Source organism: Hylobates moloch, unplaced genomic scaffold (assembly GCF_009828535.3).
Source record: "Hylobates moloch isolate HMO894 unplaced genomic scaffold, HMol_V3 SCAFFOLD_1, whole genome shotgun sequence".
NCBI classification, from domain to species: Eukaryota; Metazoa; Chordata; class Mammalia; order Primates; family Hylobatidae; genus Hylobates; species Hylobates moloch.
This window is the reverse complement of record NW_026652276.1, coordinates 239,300,784-239,317,118: the sequence shown is the minus strand read 5'-3', so window position 1 is coordinate 239,317,118 and position 16,335 is coordinate 239,300,784. Positions and strand designations below refer to the sequence as shown.

The 16,335-nt window shown below is 46.0% G+C and overlaps 1 protein-coding gene across 2 annotated transcripts in view; it reads left to right on the top strand.

The window, feature by feature from the left end:
- VIPR2 (vasoactive intestinal peptide receptor 2) overlaps nucleotides 1-16,335 on the top strand; it is a 111,408-nt gene that overhangs the window by 77,040 nt on the left and 18,033 nt on the right. For both annotated transcript variants that reach the window (XM_032753600.2, XM_058436179.1), the window contains one exon: nucleotides 6,096-6,193. In XM_032753600.2, coding sequence (XP_032609491.1) covers nucleotides 6,096-6,193 — 98 coding nt within the window. The remainder of the gene's footprint in view (nucleotides 1-6,095; nucleotides 6,194-16,335) is intronic.

Here is a 16,335-nt window from a genome sequence, read left to right as displayed (position 1 = left end):
GGGTCTGGGCAGTCACGGAGCCCAGTGAGAACTGTGCAGCCTCCACTCTCCAGCCACGGGAAGCCAGAACCTGGCCAGAGGGGCAGGGAAGGGACCCGAGACACCAGGGCTTGACGTATTTGAGCAGCCACGGAGGGCCAGAACCTGGGGTGGCCGCCCTCCTGCCCCCGTCTCCTGCGGGTTCCTCCTGTAGCAGCCACTGCAGGGGAGGGGAGGGAGGGAGATGAGCGGGCAGAGGGAACAGCAGCATGACGCTGTCCAAGGCTTTCTAAATCCAGGGGTTGAGGTCCTAGAACAACTCAGAAACACAGACACATCCAGACACTTCTCTCTCAGCTCTCAGATCTTCCACTCCCCAGGGATCAGGCCTTTAGGAGAGCCAAGAAAGCCTTAGTTCAGGAGGAATCGTGTGGGGTTCCAACAGCGTGTTGTGATCTCCGCCCTCCCAGCTTTCAGGGCGCGGTGCAGTGGGCCCGCCATGGCTCCAAGGCCCACGGAGTTCCCACCGCCTGCTTCTGGAAGGTCGGAGGTTCTCGGTAGAGGTGGCAGTGCAGAGTCTACGCGGGGAACATCAGGCCCCTGCAAAGCTGGGACAGCAGCTTCCTCCACCTCATCAAAGCCTGTCTTGCCAGGCATGGAACCCCGGGCCTCCAGGCGAGGCCTCTGCAGGGACTGAAGGAGGAAGGATCGGTGCCCCCGCACATAGCTGTGCACAGAGCCCCGGGGCCATGTGGTGCCAGAGCTGGGGTGAAGGCCGGGCCAGCAGAGGGTCCTGGATGCGCCTCAGAACTGGACGCCGACCTGGCAAGACTCAGTCAGCACCAGCTGCTCGGCCGCGAGAGAGCAGCCTGGCCGGCCTCTGTGCCACTGCACCCAGGACCCGCACCCAGGACCCGCACCCAGGACACGCACCCAGGACCCAAACCCAGGACCCAAACCCAGGCCTCTGCGCTCCTGCTGCTGCCGACCTCGAAGCCCCACCCGACAGCGGGTGGCTGCTGCCACCTTCAGCCCAGCACCCCGCTCGCTGCCTCCACTTGAGACCACAGTTCTGGTCTCGTCCGTTTTCACCCCGCCAGAATCCTCACTCACAACGAACCTGGACGCTGCTGACTCAGGAGCCGCCGATTCCACTCCGTCTCCGCCCCTTCCTGCATCCCTCCCTGCCACAGTCCGGTCCCGGAGGGCTCTGCACAGAGGGGCAGCCGGGGGTCCTCCGTGGACCCGCTCGAGCCCACGGGGCCCAGGTGCAGGGTCGCCTCAGCCAGGCCCCAGCGGCTCCGGGGCAGGGGACCCGGGCTCCTGTGAAATGCGGGAAGAAGGAGCCCTCCTGGCCCGGCGCGTGGGGCCGCCCCTCCCCGACCCCAGCAGCCGCATCGCCTCCTTTCTGCTCCCTCCGCGCCCACCCACGCCCGGAATCACATGACAGGCGTTTTTGTCATTGAATTTCTTGGTGCACGCCCCGGGCCTCAGTGCTGCCTCAGCCTGAGGAAGTCTCAGGGGACGCCTCTGACCTAGACTTTCCTCTTGAACCCCAGCCCGGTGTGGGCACCGGGTGCTCTGCGACCCCCGGACCCCGCCAGGCCCCCCAGATCCAACGAGGACCCCACATCCTGCCAGGAACCCCAGATCCCCCCAGGACCCCCGGACCCCACTGAGAGGTGACAGCCTGCTGGCAGCCCTCGCTCGCTCTCAGCGCCTCCTCTGCCTCGGCGCCCACTCTGGCCGCGCTTGAGGAGCCCTTCAGCCCGCCACTGCACTGTGGGAGCCCCTTTCTGGGGTGGCTGAGGCCAGAGCCGACTCCCTCAGCTTGAGGGGAGGTGTGGAGGGAGAGGCGCGGGCGGGAACCGGGACTGCCCCGCACTCGGAGCGGGGCCAGGGCCGCTGGCCCTGGGCAGTGAGGGGCTTAGCACCCGGGCCAGCAGCTGCGGAGAGTGCACCGGGTACCCCAGCAGTGCCGGCCCGCCGGCACTGCACTCAAATTCTCGCTGGGCCTCAGATGCCTCCCCGCAGGGCAGGGCTCGGGACCTGCAGCCCGCCATGCCTGGGCCTCCCCAGCACCGTGGGCTCCTGCACCACCAAGCCTCCCCGACAAGCGCTGCCCCCTGCTCCGTGGCACCCAGTCCCATCGACCGCCCAAGGGCTGCAGGCAAAGGGCACGGGACTGGCGGGCAGCTCTGCCTGTGGACCCTGTGCGGGATCCACCAGGTGAAGCCAGCTGGGCTCCTGAGTCCAGTGGGGACTTGGAGAATCCTTATGTCTAGCTAAGGGATTGTAAATACACCAATCAGCACCCTGTGTCTAGCTCAAGGTTTGTAAATGCACCAGTCAGTGCTCTGTGTCTAGCTAATCTAGTGGGGACTTGGAGAACTTTTGCATCTAGCTCAGGGATTGTAAATGCACCAATCAGCACCCTGTCAAAACAGACCAATCAGCTCTCTGTAAAATGGACCAATCAGCAGGATGTGGGTGGGGCCAGATAAGGGAATAAGTATAGGCTGCCTGAGTCAGCGGTGGCAACGCGTTTTGATCTCTTTCTACGCTGTGGCAGGTTTGTTCTTTCCCTCTTTGCAATAAATCTTGCTGCAGTAAATCTTGTTGCTGCTCATTCTTTGGGTCCGCACTGTTCTTATGAGCTGTAACGCCCACCTCGAAGTTCTGCAGCTTCACTTCTGAGACCAGCGAGACCACGAAGCTACCCGGAGGAATAAACAACTCTGGATGGGAGGAATAAACAACTCTGGATGGGAGGAACGAACAACTCCCGACGCACCAGACATGCCGCCTTAAGAGCTGTAACACTCACCACGAGGGTCCGTGGCTTCCTTCTTGAATTCAAGTCAGTGAGACCAAAAACCCATCAATTCCGGACACACCACCAGGACCCCCAGACCCGAGCCCAAGGCTGGCGCTGCTCTCTCACCTCCGGGCCGCTATGGCTGCAGCTTGCCCGGGCTCAGGCTGAAGCCTTACGGGTGTCCTTGCCCTGTTTTCCTCCCATCTCCGTCGGGAAGGCCCGCGGGCCCCCCCATCAAGTCACTGTTGGGATCCGACCAGTTCTCGCCCGCTTCACGCCCGCCGGTGCCACCTGAAGACTCCACACCTCGCCCCCTGCAGGGCCCTCAGGACGGGGCTCCCCAAGACCAGGGTTCTTAGGACGGGTCTCCTCTAGAGACTTCAGGCTTCCCGCCATCGGCTCCAGATGCGGCCGCCGCTCCCCTCCCCCCAGCAGGGCGTCCGACCCGGCCTGGCTTCCCCACACAGCCGGGCACCGCGCTTGACCCGGTACTCCGCCGCGGCTCGCCCTCCCGCTGTGTGAGACCCGCAAGGCCACTGTTCCTGTTGGCTTCTCTCACGTTCTCAACCGTGGTGGGTGCCCAGTAAATACTTGTCGAATGAGAGAAAGGGTGGAAGTATGGATTATTTTTCACTTTTTTTCTTTCTTTCTTTTTTTTTCTCTTTTATGCGACAGATCCTTGCTCTGTCACCAGGCTGGAGGGCAGTAGCGCGATCACAGCTTAGGCAGCCTCCACCTTCCTGGCTCAGGCGATCCTCCTACCTCAGTCTCCCCAGTAGCTGAGGACCACAGGCACGCGCAACCACACTCAGCTAATTATTTTTCTATTTTTTTATAGAGACGGGAGTCTCACTTTGTTGCCCAGGCTGGTCTCAAATTCCTGGGAACAAGCAATCCTCCCACCTCGGCTTCCCAAAGTGCTGGGATTTTGCAGGTGTAAGCCACCAAGCCCAGCCTTTTTTTTTTTTTTTTCAACTTTTATTTTAGATTCAGAGGGCACATATGCAGGCTTGTTACCTGGATATATTTCATGATGATAAGGTTTGGGGTCTGACTGATCCCGCCACTCAGGTACAGAGCATAGTACCCAACAGTTAGTTTTTCAACCCTTGCCCTCTGCCTCCGTTTCTCCTCCCTGAGTACCCAATGTTTTTCTCCCACTTATGAGAACATGTGGTATTTGGTTTTCTGTTTCTGTGCTAATTGGCTTAGGATGATGGCCTCCAGCTGCCTCCATGGTGCTTCAAAGGACGTGATTTCAGTCTTTGTGGCTGCATAATATTCCATGCTCTATATGTACCACGTGTTCTTTATCCAGTCCACCTTTGATGGAAACGTATTGATTCCATGTCTTTGCTTTGTGAATAGGGCTTTGATGGTCATGTCTTTTTGGTAGAATGATTTCTGTTCCTTTGGGTTTATACCCAGTAATTGTATTGCCAGGTTGAATGGTAGTTCTAAGTTCTTTGAGAAATCAGCAAACTGCTTTCCACAACAAAGTGAAGGTGGTGGTTACGTGATGTGAGGGTGGCTGTTAGGTGAGGTGAGGGTGGGTTAGGTAAGGTGCAGGCTGTGGTTAGTTGAAGTGAATATGGGTTAGATGAGTTCAGAGTGGTGGTTAGGTGAAGTGAGGTTAGTGGTTAGGTGAGGTGAAGATGGGTTCTGTGAGGTGAGGGTGGTGGGTAAGTGAAGTAAGTATGGGTTGGATGAGTTGAGAGTGGTGGCTGAAGTGAGGAAAGTGGTTAGGTGAGATGAAGGTGGTTGTTAGGTGATGTGAGGGTGGCAGTTAGGTGAGGTAAGAGTTATGGATAAGTGAGGTGAATATATGGTGGGTAAGTGAAGTGAGTATGGGTTAGATGAGTTGAGAGTGGTGGTTAGGTGAGGTGAGAAAAGTGGTTAGGTGAAGTGGGTTGTTAGGTGAAGTGAAATGGTGGTTAGGTGAAGGAGATGGTTAGATGAGTTGAGAATGGTGGTTGGATGAGGTGAGGGTCATGGTTAGGTAAAGTATGGGTTAGATGAGGCTTGTGGTTAGGTGAGGTGAGGGTGGTGGTTGGGTGAAGTGATGTGATGGTTAGGTGAGGTGAGGGGGGTGGTTAGGTGAAGTGAGTATAGGTTAGGTAAGTTGAGAGTGGTGGTTAGGTGTGGTGAGTGTGGTGGTTAATGGCATCTTCTCATGAGTGGAGTCGGGAAGGATGAGGAATAGCAAAGAGAAGGGATCTGGCCAGGACTACTCTGCTCTTTTCTGAGCTGTCCTAAGTAAGCAGGACCGAGGTTCCCAAGAAGAGATTCGTGCAATACAAAGTAAATGGGTTAATACGTTCTAAATAATGATTAAACAGTAAAGTTATAATTAAGAGCCAAACTAATAAACAAGAGCATAACTTTTTGAGTTTTGCCTTAAATTTTGTATTGTAAAATAACAGTGAGGTTCGGTTGTACGTATACGGAATTAGGACCTCTTGGCAAAAAATAAAATTTGTCACATAAGCACAGGTGGATTGTTTCCCTCTTTATTTTGTAGGAATTAGCTTTATCAAGAAAATGCAGACCAGGAAGCAGCCTTTGGGAGTGGCCAGCGATGACGATGCCCTGCAGGTGTTGCTGGTTTTTTCACTACCAGCACTGGTTTTCCTTCTAGAGGACCCAGTTCTTTTTGTGTAGGATTCCCTGTTGTCGTAGAACTCCCAGTGATTCTGCCACCATGATGATCATGAATCCCTCCTGTACCTGATGATTTCGTGGAGATTAAAAGTATCAAGCCACGAACCTTGCTAAACCAAGAAATGTTAAGGAAATAAAATTCCCAAGATACTGCAGCTCAGCAGCTAGCTCTGGCTTACGCAACTACCTCTGTCTGGAACACCTCACCCTGAGCCTGTAGGTCATAGTGTTTAACATACTCACACTTGTGTGTCCACCTGAGCTCATCCAGGAGTGTCAGAAAGCTGGATGTGCTGCCTCAGGGACAGACTAGCTCTCTTTCTGAACTTAGCTCAGCACTTCCTTCCTTTGCTTTCCCTGATGGTGGCGGTTCATATTCCCTCCAGACAGAGGTGCTTTACAGGAACCATGCAAAATCATTCATGATGAATTATAAAAAAAAAGTGGAGGTTCCGAGTGGTGGGTGTCATTTTTTGGTTCAAAATGGAGGTGGAATTATAAAGCGAGACTGTCTCATGCCTTCCAGGCAGGCAAGAGTCCTTCATGGCCAGAGCACAGGGCTGGATCTTGGAACCATTCCTGTTGTCTGGTGCTGCTGGTCACCCTCAGCTTACAGATCCGTTTTCTTTCTTTGTAGATCACGTTTTATATTCTGGTGAAGGCCATTTATACCCTGGGCTACAGTGTCTCTCTGATGTCTCTTGCAACAGGAAGCATAATTCTGTGCCTCTTCAGGTAAGGAGCAGAAATTAGTAATTCTGCAAAGAATACAAGACAAGCAAAGTTTCCATTTAGGCCTTCTAGGCGCCACCCAGCCTGGAGCCCTCTGTGTGCTAAGCCAATAAGACTCCCTTGGAGAATGCTGCCATGAAATATGATGTTAACATTTACATTTTTATTTAAATTCTCTGTATTTATTATGTAAAGAGATAATGCTGACCTTGGATAGGAACTCAGCTCAGCTATCATTTATTAAATACTTAGCCATTATGCAAATGCATGGAAAATACAGAAGAAATATGATCTCACCCTTGCCATCCAGAAGCTCCTGTGTTTTGGCTGTAGGTGCTCTATTAGAGAGATGCTACGATGTGTTTAAGAGCATGAAGGTGGAGTCAGACTGTGGGTTCAAATCCTGGTTTAGTCTCTTAGCAGCTGTGTGACCTTGGACAAAGTACTTAACTTGTCTGCTTCTGTAACGTGTGGAGACTAAGAAGCCCCTTTCAGAGGGCTGTTGTGAGAACTTGATGTGTCGGTAGATGTGAAGGGCTTAGCATGGCACGTGAGGTTGTGATGAGAGCTTATTAAATGCTGCCCACTCTTCCGTGGCAGTGAGGTGAGATGGCCCCTCCACACCTGCATCTTTAGTGGGTCTCTTCTAACTAATGATGACATAGTACAGATGATTTGACCAATCAAATCATTGTTTGATTTGGGTTGGGGATAGAGGTTTTGGTCCCAGAACAGCAGTTTCTCTATAGGAAGAGCTCATTGGTGAATTAGGATTAAATCTGTCTTACGTATCATTAGCACGAAATAAAATCGAGGGTATTCAGCTTCTTCTATGTATCAATCACTACATATTTTGTTTCTCTTTGCTAAAATGTAATCCAAATGTTTGCCAGTATGTCAGATAAAATCAATGATAAAACAAATAGAATATTTCTAGACCCTAACAATAGTCCATTAGAAGATCCATACTTGGAAGTGTAAAATAAACAAGTTAGGAGTGATTGAGAATCCAGCTAAGAAACCCAGCAAATGTAATTGAGCTATGCTTTTTATTGTTCACGCATCTCAACTATGGTTGGTAATTCTCAGAATAAGTCTACCTTTAATGCAGGGCTGCACTCTGAAAAGTGTGAGGAAGGCCTATCATATTCTAGTTATTTTTAAAAGCTGGTACAATATTAATATTCTATTATACTCTATATTTTATGGAGTATAATATTTTACTATATATGTTTACTATTTTACTATATATGTTTAAATTTTTAAGTTGCTAAAGAGAAAGAGGAAAACTTTAAGGAGGTAAGCTGACCCAGGGTAATTGAATCTGAAAATTTTATCTTATTTTCCTATATTGAACAATCCCTATTTTTTACACACATCCGTTTCCTTCACATATGTACAGCATGACATATTTAATTAGACAACCCAAGAGCATCAGGAATTATCCCGCCTATGAACACTGATCCTTTAGGGCACAGAACACACTCCTCCATCTGTGGGCATCGTTCATCACCTGCCTGTGGCACTTCTAAGCTGAAAAAATGCATGTCTGCGTTGGATGTCATTCTGCTGGTGACCACATAGCGTCCAGAGCTGGTGTGCAGCTCTAGGCTTGGGGCTCATCCCACATCCTTCTGTCAGAAGCAGGGTCCAGTGCCATTTCCTGAGAGCTGTGAGAGTCTGTCAATTCTAAAGTCCGAATTATAAAAATAACATGCTCCATTGTCTCAGTAATTATACCCAGGAAGCAGAATGCTTTGCGGGCATTGAACATTTCTTCTCCAAAATAGCCCTATAAGCCAAGAAAGCCTTCAGTAGCCATGTTCTTATTTTATACACGGGAAATGGAGCTACTTACTTCTTAGAACACGTCCCAAAGTGCAGCATTGACGCTCACAACAAATACAGGACCAGCTTTGTGGGGGAGTCATCCTATGGTGACAGCTGCCCCTGTGACCCAGGGACTGACAGAGACGGCTCCAGTCCATGCCAGTCCAGCAGGGTCCACAGCACGGTTGCTCCTCAAACAACACAGGTTTGAACTGCATGGTCCACTTCTCTGAGAATGTTTTTCAATACGGTCAGCCCCCTGTATCGATGGATACCACAGATCAGAAATACGGCCTATTCTCAGGATGAGAAGCCTGCAGATACAGAGGACCAGCTTCATATATCCGCAGGTCCTGAATGTGGGACTTGCACATTCATGGATTTTGGCATGGGGTAAGGGGGGCAAGATTGGGGGAGGGGGATTGGACCCAATCCCCTGTGGATACCGAGGGGCAGCTGTAACTGCTAACATGCACCGTGTCAAGTACTTTACAGATATTAACATCATCAGGTAAGTACTGCCACTTACCCAGTTTCTCCAGGTGGAGAGTGCAGCCCCAGGAAGGTCGCTGGACATTGCAGGGTTGCTGAGCTGGTGCATGCAGAGCCCCGATTTCAACCCAGGCTCTCATCACTGCAGCCTGCACCTCCGTCACTGTCAGATGGACGTGGCCTCCAAATCTTTTCCCACCATTGCTAATGAGCATACTCCCGTCCCCCTTTCCAGAAGCCACACTTTCTGCTACCTCCATCACCCATTGGCAGATCCATACATGGAAGTGAAAATTTAAAACGAGCAGTGAGTAATGAAGAATATCACTGAGAAACCCAGCAAACATGTATTTGGATGGCTTGCTAACTGGACCAAAAGTGTGCTCATCTCTGAGCGATGGCTGTGAGTGCCAACCGCACTCCACAGAAACACATGGGGTGGGAGAGAGAGGGAAGGAGAAAAAATGAGAGGGAAAAAGGTGATTTGGAGAGATGAACGCAGCCAATGAGAGAATCAGTGGGAGCAAAATGGCACCGGTGGGGGGACATTTGCCTTCTGAGGAAGGGGCGTTGAGGAGAAGCCAGAGGGAGTGGCACTGGTGCGTGAGCCTGGCGCAGTGGCCACACAGATTTGGAATTACTCCCAAGACACCAAGAAAATTCAGAGCATATTTACAATTCTTCGCTTATTAAGGCTCTGTGGCAGTGTTAACATATGCTAAAATAAACGTTTGCTAATGCAGTATACGTTCAGAATGCATGTTTACCAAGTGAACACAGCACCAGATCGAGTTGTGGGATAGGACTCTCACCAGGGACCCTGCAGCCACCCTGTGTCCACCCCACCCACCTCCCACTTGATGCCAGGGACCCTGCAGCCACCCTGTGTCTACCCCACCTCTCTCCTGAAAAGCAGTCGTTATTCAGAGTTCTGGCACGAGGGACAACTTTTCTCTTTTTGAAAACGTTACCTCGGAATCATGCAAAAGGAACTCCTGGTCTCTGGGTTCTTTCACTCAGCATTTTGCAAGGAGGTTCATCCATGTTGTTGCATGTAGTTATCATGTTTTATTTTCTTGCTGTGTAGTATTTCACTCAAAAAAAATAATGTATTTATCCAATCAACTGTTCATGGACATATAGGTTACTCAGTTTGAGGCATAACAAATAATGCTGCTGTTATATTCTTAGTGCTCATCTCATGCACAGATGCACATGTTACTTTAGGTGTGTGTGTATATGTACACACATTTATATTTACATTTGTTTTATATTTACTGGTCATAGGTTATACATAGAGTTAGTCTTCCTAAACACTGCCAGTAGAGACACTAATACCCTGATGGGATCATCATACCACATAGATATGTATCAAAGCATCAAAGTATACCCCATAAATATGTACAGTTACCGTGTGTCCATTAAAAATAAATAAATTTATATAAAAGAATGCTGCCAAGTAATGTCCAAAGTGGTTACCAGTGTACACACCCCCCCGCAGTGCAGGAGGCTTCCATTCGCACCACACCCTGCCTCCATTCGGTTTTGTCTATTTTTAAGCCTTCAGCCATTCTTGTGGGTCTGTAATAACATAGAATGGTGTTTTAATTTACATTTCCCGGATTTCCCTCATGGAAAATGAGTTCATACATTTCAAAATCTTGCTTTTTTTGAAGTGCCATTTTAAAATGAGTTTGCTTATTTTTCTATTTGGTCTCTTCCTCTATTTAAGTCAATGTTTAGGAGTCCTAGAGCCTTTCATTACATACGAGTATTACGGATTTTGTCTCTAGCTCTGTGACTGGGTTTAAGCTCTCTTCATGGTCTTTGGATAAACAGAAGCTCTTAACTTTAATGAAGCTCATTTGCCATTTGTTTCTTTATGTCATTGTTTCTAGAGTCCTCTTAAGAAATCTTTGCCATATTCTTTTTTTTTTATCATCTAGAGATGTTATTATTTTAACTTTTCATGTTTCTGTCCATAATCCACCTGTGATTTATTTCTGCTATGGTGTGAAGCAGAGTAAAGTTTCTTCAGGGCTTTCAGCGTGTGTATCCCATTGTCCAGGAACGGGTACAGGAAGGAGCTTCTGTGGCCTGCAATGCTTCTCTTCACAGGGCAGGCAGTGGCATGTGTGGGGGCCTCGAGTCCCGGTTCTGCTCCTTTGGCCTTCTGCCACTGTACTGTTTCCGTTTATTATAATTACCCTGCCTTTAATAAGTCTTTATTCCTAGGAGCCCAAGTCCATTAGCCCTTTTTTATTTTTTAATTAGGAAGAGCTTGGCCATTTGTACTTACATGTGAATTTTAAAAACCGAGTCTTAAAAATAAACTTTTAATGTCAATTGCCATTTTAAAAAATCAGGCTGGATGCAGTGGCTCACGCCTGTGATCCCAGCACTTTTGGGAGGCCAAGACAGGATGATTGCTTGTGCTCAGGAGTTCAAGACAAGCCAGGGCAACATAGGGAGACCCCATCTCTACAGTCTCTACAACAAAATTTAAAATTAGCTGGCCGTGGTGGCACATGCCTGCAGTCCCAGCTACTTAAGGGGCTGGGGTGGAAGGATCACTTGAGCCCAGGTCGAGGCTGCAGTGAGCTGTGATCACAGCACTGCACTCCGGCCTGGGCAACAGAGCAAGACCATTTCTCTCAAAACAAACAAAAAAACAAAAATTCTATTGCAATTTCATTTGGTATTGCATTGTATCTATAGATCAGCTTGGATAGACAGGACATTGTTCTAATTATGAATCATCCAACCTGTAATCATAGTAGATCCTTCCATTTGTTTTGGTTTTCTTTAATTTCTCTCAGTGTTTTATGATTTTCTGAGTGGAAGTCTTATACATAATTTAATAGTCATTCCTAGATATTTGTTTATGCTATTATAAATATTTTGTTAAATTCCATTTCTAATTGTTTCTTGAAAAAGAATTTATTTTAGTATATTAATGTTGCTTCAAAGGCCAGGTACAGTGGCTTATGCCTATAATCCCAGCACTTTAGGTCAAGGCAGGAGGATCGCTTGAGCCCAGGAGTTTGAGACCAGCCCGGGTGACAGAGTGAGACCCTGTCTTATAAGGGGAAAAAACAAACAAACAAACAAAAAAAAAAAACCTCTTGCTTCAGCAACCTCACTAAATTCATTTATGGATTCTTTAATTATTCCATAAATTCACTTGGATTTTTCTATGTGTAATTCATGCTGTTTGTGAAGTACAATGTTGAATAGAAGTGGTGATAGCAAACAACATTTTCTTATTTCTGAACTCAGAGTGAAAGCTTTCCATACTTCACTATAAGCATGATGTTTGCTGTAGATATTTTGAAGATACCTTTTACCAAATTAAGTTCCTCTCAATTCCCAGTTTTCTGAGAGTTTTTAGTCATGAATGGCTTTTGAATTTTATCATGATTTTTATATACATACATATGGTTTTTATCATTTGTTCATCTAATTTGAAATATTACATGGATAGATTTTCTAATGTTAAATCCACCTCTCATTCCTAAATTAACCCTATGTGGTTTTGATATATTATGTTTTTAATATATAGCTGAACTCAGCTTGCTAATATTTTGTTGAGGATTTTTGCATCTACATTCATGAAATTGAACGATTGTTTTCCTTTCCCATGAGTCAATCTGGTAAGGTTTGGTGTTGGCCCAAAAGTGTTTTCTCTTTTCTATTTTTTGGAGTATTTTAGGTTAGATAAGATGTTATATCTTCTTTAAATGTTTGGAAGTCGTCACCAGAAGAGCCAACAGGGCAGAGAGTTTTTTTGTGAGCAGGTTTTATTTGGCTGTTCAAAATTTCTAAAGCAGATATAGGACTATTCAGACTCTGTTTCTTTGTATGTTAGTTCTGCTAAGTTGTACTTTTCAAGGACTCTGTCCATTTCATCAATGTTTTCAATGTTCCGTTACATTTTTAATGTATGTGAGATCTATACAGATCTCTGCTCCTTCAGTCCTGGTATTGTCAATTTGTGTTTTCTTTTTATCTTGATGAGTCTTACTGAATAAAATGTTATCAATTTGATCAATGTTTTCCAAGAACCAACTTTCAGTCCTCTGAAGTTGGTTGAGACTTGCTTTATGATCTGGCATGCCATCTGTTTTGGTAAAAGTTTCATTTTCATTTGAAAGTAATGTAAATTATGCAGTTCTTGGTTAAATGCTATATAGGTCATTCACATCGTTTTTCAATGTTATTTAATTATTCCAAATCTTTACTGGTTGATTTAACTGCTTTTTCTACCAGAACTGAAAGACGTATATTTTTCTACAGTACTGAAAGACATGTATTAAAATCTCCAACTATAATTGTGGGCTTCTTTCACTGTTTACCATCTATATTTTAAGGCTATGTCATTAGGAGTATATCAGTTTAAACTGTCAATGTGTAGTAATGTCCCCTACCTTAAAAATCTGCTTTGTCTGATATTTAAGATAATTTTATTAGCTTTATTTTGTATTTTCAAGGTATACGGTTTTCTGTGCTTTTATTTTCTACTTCCCTGTGTTTTATAGTAAATGTAGGTATTTTATAAGCTCCATTTAATTGGAATTTGCTTTTTGTCTCCAATCTTTATTTTTAAATGCAGCATTTTCATACGCACAGTCTACTTATGACAACTCTGAGTTCTAATCCACCTTTCATTTCTTTGCTTTCTAATTGTCTCAACTGTTCTTTGTTGGTTTTGCACATATTCTTGTTTCTTTTGAATTGATCAAGTATTTTTATTCTTCCGGTTTTCTCCTCTTTTGGATTGTTATTATTCTTCTAGTTGTCACCCCAGATTCACAATAGGCATCCTTTTCTCATGAGTTAACCTCCAGTTACTACTTTTACCACTTTCCAGTCAATTCAAGAATTTTACAACATTTTAGCTCCATTTTACCTCTCATGTGTTTTTTGGTTTTGTCATGTATTTTAATTCCATATATAAATACTATTGTTGTTGTGTTAAAAGTCGCATTTACTTAGCGTTCCCTCAACATTTCTTTCTGGTGCCCTTCATTCTCCTGCATTTCATATTTCCATCTGGGATCATTTTCCTACTGCAGGAAGATTTCCCTGTAGTGTTTCTCTCAACACAGTCCCACCAATAGTGAATTCTTAGGAGTTTTGGTTGCTTGAAATCCTTTTAATTTTGCCTTCATTTTTGAGGCTATTTTGGGGAGGATTGAATTCTGTTGGCGGTTATTTTCTCTCACCACATTAAAGATGTATGTCGTGACCTCTTCTGAAAAGTCAGCTGCCGGTGCACCATTGTTCCTTTGAGGCAGTGTGTCTTTTTTTCTCTGAAAGCTTTGAAGACTTTTTTCGGTTTTTACCAGTTACACTCTCATAGGACTTAAGGTGGTTTTCTTCATATTTCTCCTTCTTGGGGTTTGTAGAGTTTCTTTAATTTGTTACTGTCTTTTATCAGTTTCAAAAAACTTTGTGGCTAGCATCTCTTCCAATACTGCTCCTTCCTAATTCTCCTCTCCTCCTAAAACTCTATTTCCCATGTATTGTATTACTGTTTTTTCCTATATTTTTCATATTTTTGGTTTCTACTTTAATCTGGGCATACTACTGATCCAATTCATAGTACTCGCATCTGCTGTGTTAAATTAATGTTAGTCCCCTCTATTTAACTCTTAATTTCAAGGTTTTTTAAGTTTTAAATTTTCTATTTGTCTTAATTTTATTATCTAATAAAATTCTCCATCTCTGTTTTCTTAAATATATTTATTTTATAGTCCATGTTTTAAAACACTAGCATCTGAATCTCTATTGTCTGTTTTTTTGTTGTTGTTTTTGTTTTTGTTTTTTTGCTTTTTTGTTTTTTGAGATGGAGTATGTCTCCGTCACCCAGGCTGGAGTGCAGTGGCGTGATCTCCACTTACTGCAACCTCTGTCTCCCAGGTTCAAGCGATCCTCCTGCCTCAGTCTCCCAAGTAGCTGGGATTACAGGCGTGCACCACCATGCCCAGCTAATTTTTGTATTTTTAGTGGAGACGGGGTTTCACCATGTTGGCCAGGCTAGTCTCGAGCTCCTGATCTCAAGTGATCCACCCACCTCGGCCTCCCAAAGTGCTAGGATTACATGCGTGAGCCACCGTGCCCGGCCAGTGTTTTTTCTTTTTAACTTGGCTTTTGATTACTTAGTCCTGTTTCTGGCATACCTAGTAATTGTTACTGAAATTACAAATACTTAAATTGCAGAGGCTTCAGACGATTATCTTACTGCAGAGGATTTGAATTTTTCGTGGTAACAAGGGCAGACCAGCCTGGGCCGTCGGGGCCACGTGGGTTTGGGGCTGGGTTTGGGGCTGCGTTTCAGGCTTCAAGCAGCCAGGTGCTCTCTGGTTTGTTGTTACTGTGGGCCACAGCTATTTGGGACTCCCCCATGAAGGCCTGGGAACCCCGCCAGCCTCAGGCCCTGAATCCTGGCACTTGCCACCCAGTACCCATGAGGCTGCAGGCATTTCCCCCAAGTACTCGCCCTTGGCCACTGCTTTCTGCTTTATTTCTCAGCCTTTCACCCAACACACAGCCATCTCAGAGACCAAAAGGATTTGGATGCAGCCTCTATTTCCTTTCCTGCAGAGTCGTTGCTCCCTGAGGGTCACCCAACAGCCTTTATCTCCCGTTTCTGCTCTGGCAGGTGAGGCTGCCCTCGCTCTGGCCCTGGCTCTCGGCTTGTCCTTTCTGAACACCCTCTGTGCCCAGAGAGCTAAAGCAGCAGACACCCACGGAGGCCCTGGAGGGCCCAGGCGCTCCCTACAGTGCCCTCGCCTTCTCCCCAGAGTCCAGCCCTTTGGTCCCCACAGCTGTGGCTGCTCCCCAAAGCCCTTGGGCTGCTTTTTACAGTCACCTTGATCCTTTCCTGAGGGATTCTCCTTCACGCCACAAGTGGAGGTCCTCTTTAGGGTGTGTTCCAATTAAGTCTTCTCTGAAGCAGAATTTAAATGTTCTAAGAGAGTTATAAACAAAATGTTCTGAACACTTTTTAGAAAAGCAAGATGTCACGTAAAGTTAAGCCCCAAGAAAGGTTCATGTTGACATTTGATGAGGGTCTTGCTGGAAGAAGAGAATTCCAAGAGAGAAAGTTTTATGGGAGTGTGTGCTTGGCAGAGGAACAGGGATGCTCAGAGTCCATGGAGGGTGCAGGAATCGGGGTGGCATGTTGATAGAAAAAATAAAAATAAGGTTTAAGAAACTGAAGGCTAAGAATGAGGAATCTTTTGAGTGGGAGAGAAGGGTCCTCCATGCCTTGAACAAGTGGACCCAGCAGAGGTTTGTGGAAGAACTAGAGAAAGCCCCTGGAGCTGTGCAGGACAGCGGGAAGGGCTGAGCTGAGTGCACGCTGGCTGTGGAGGAGTTTGACACGTGCCAGCCCAAAGAGAGAGCTGAAAAAGCACGATCCAATAGCTGTCGAGATCGGCAGTGTCCAACAGAAACATAAGGCAAGCCACTAGCATAATTGTAAGCGTTCTAGTAGCCTCATTTTAACATTTTCTTTTAAAAATAAAAAGAAACCAGTGAAATTAACTTTAATAATACATTTTATTAAAGTCAGATCCAAAATATTACTTCAATATGTAATCAATAGAATATTAATGAGCTATTTGCATTCTTGTGTTCAGAGTAAGTCTTAAAAATCCAATTTGTAGTTCACACAGTGTAGTTCAATTTGGTCACTGATTTGTATTGGAAATACTTGATCTGCCTTTAGAGTTTTGAAAATTTACAGTTTAAAAAGTTGTTCAAACATACCTAGCTGTCCAAACATACATCAAAGTTCTCCAGCAAGTCACTTGAGT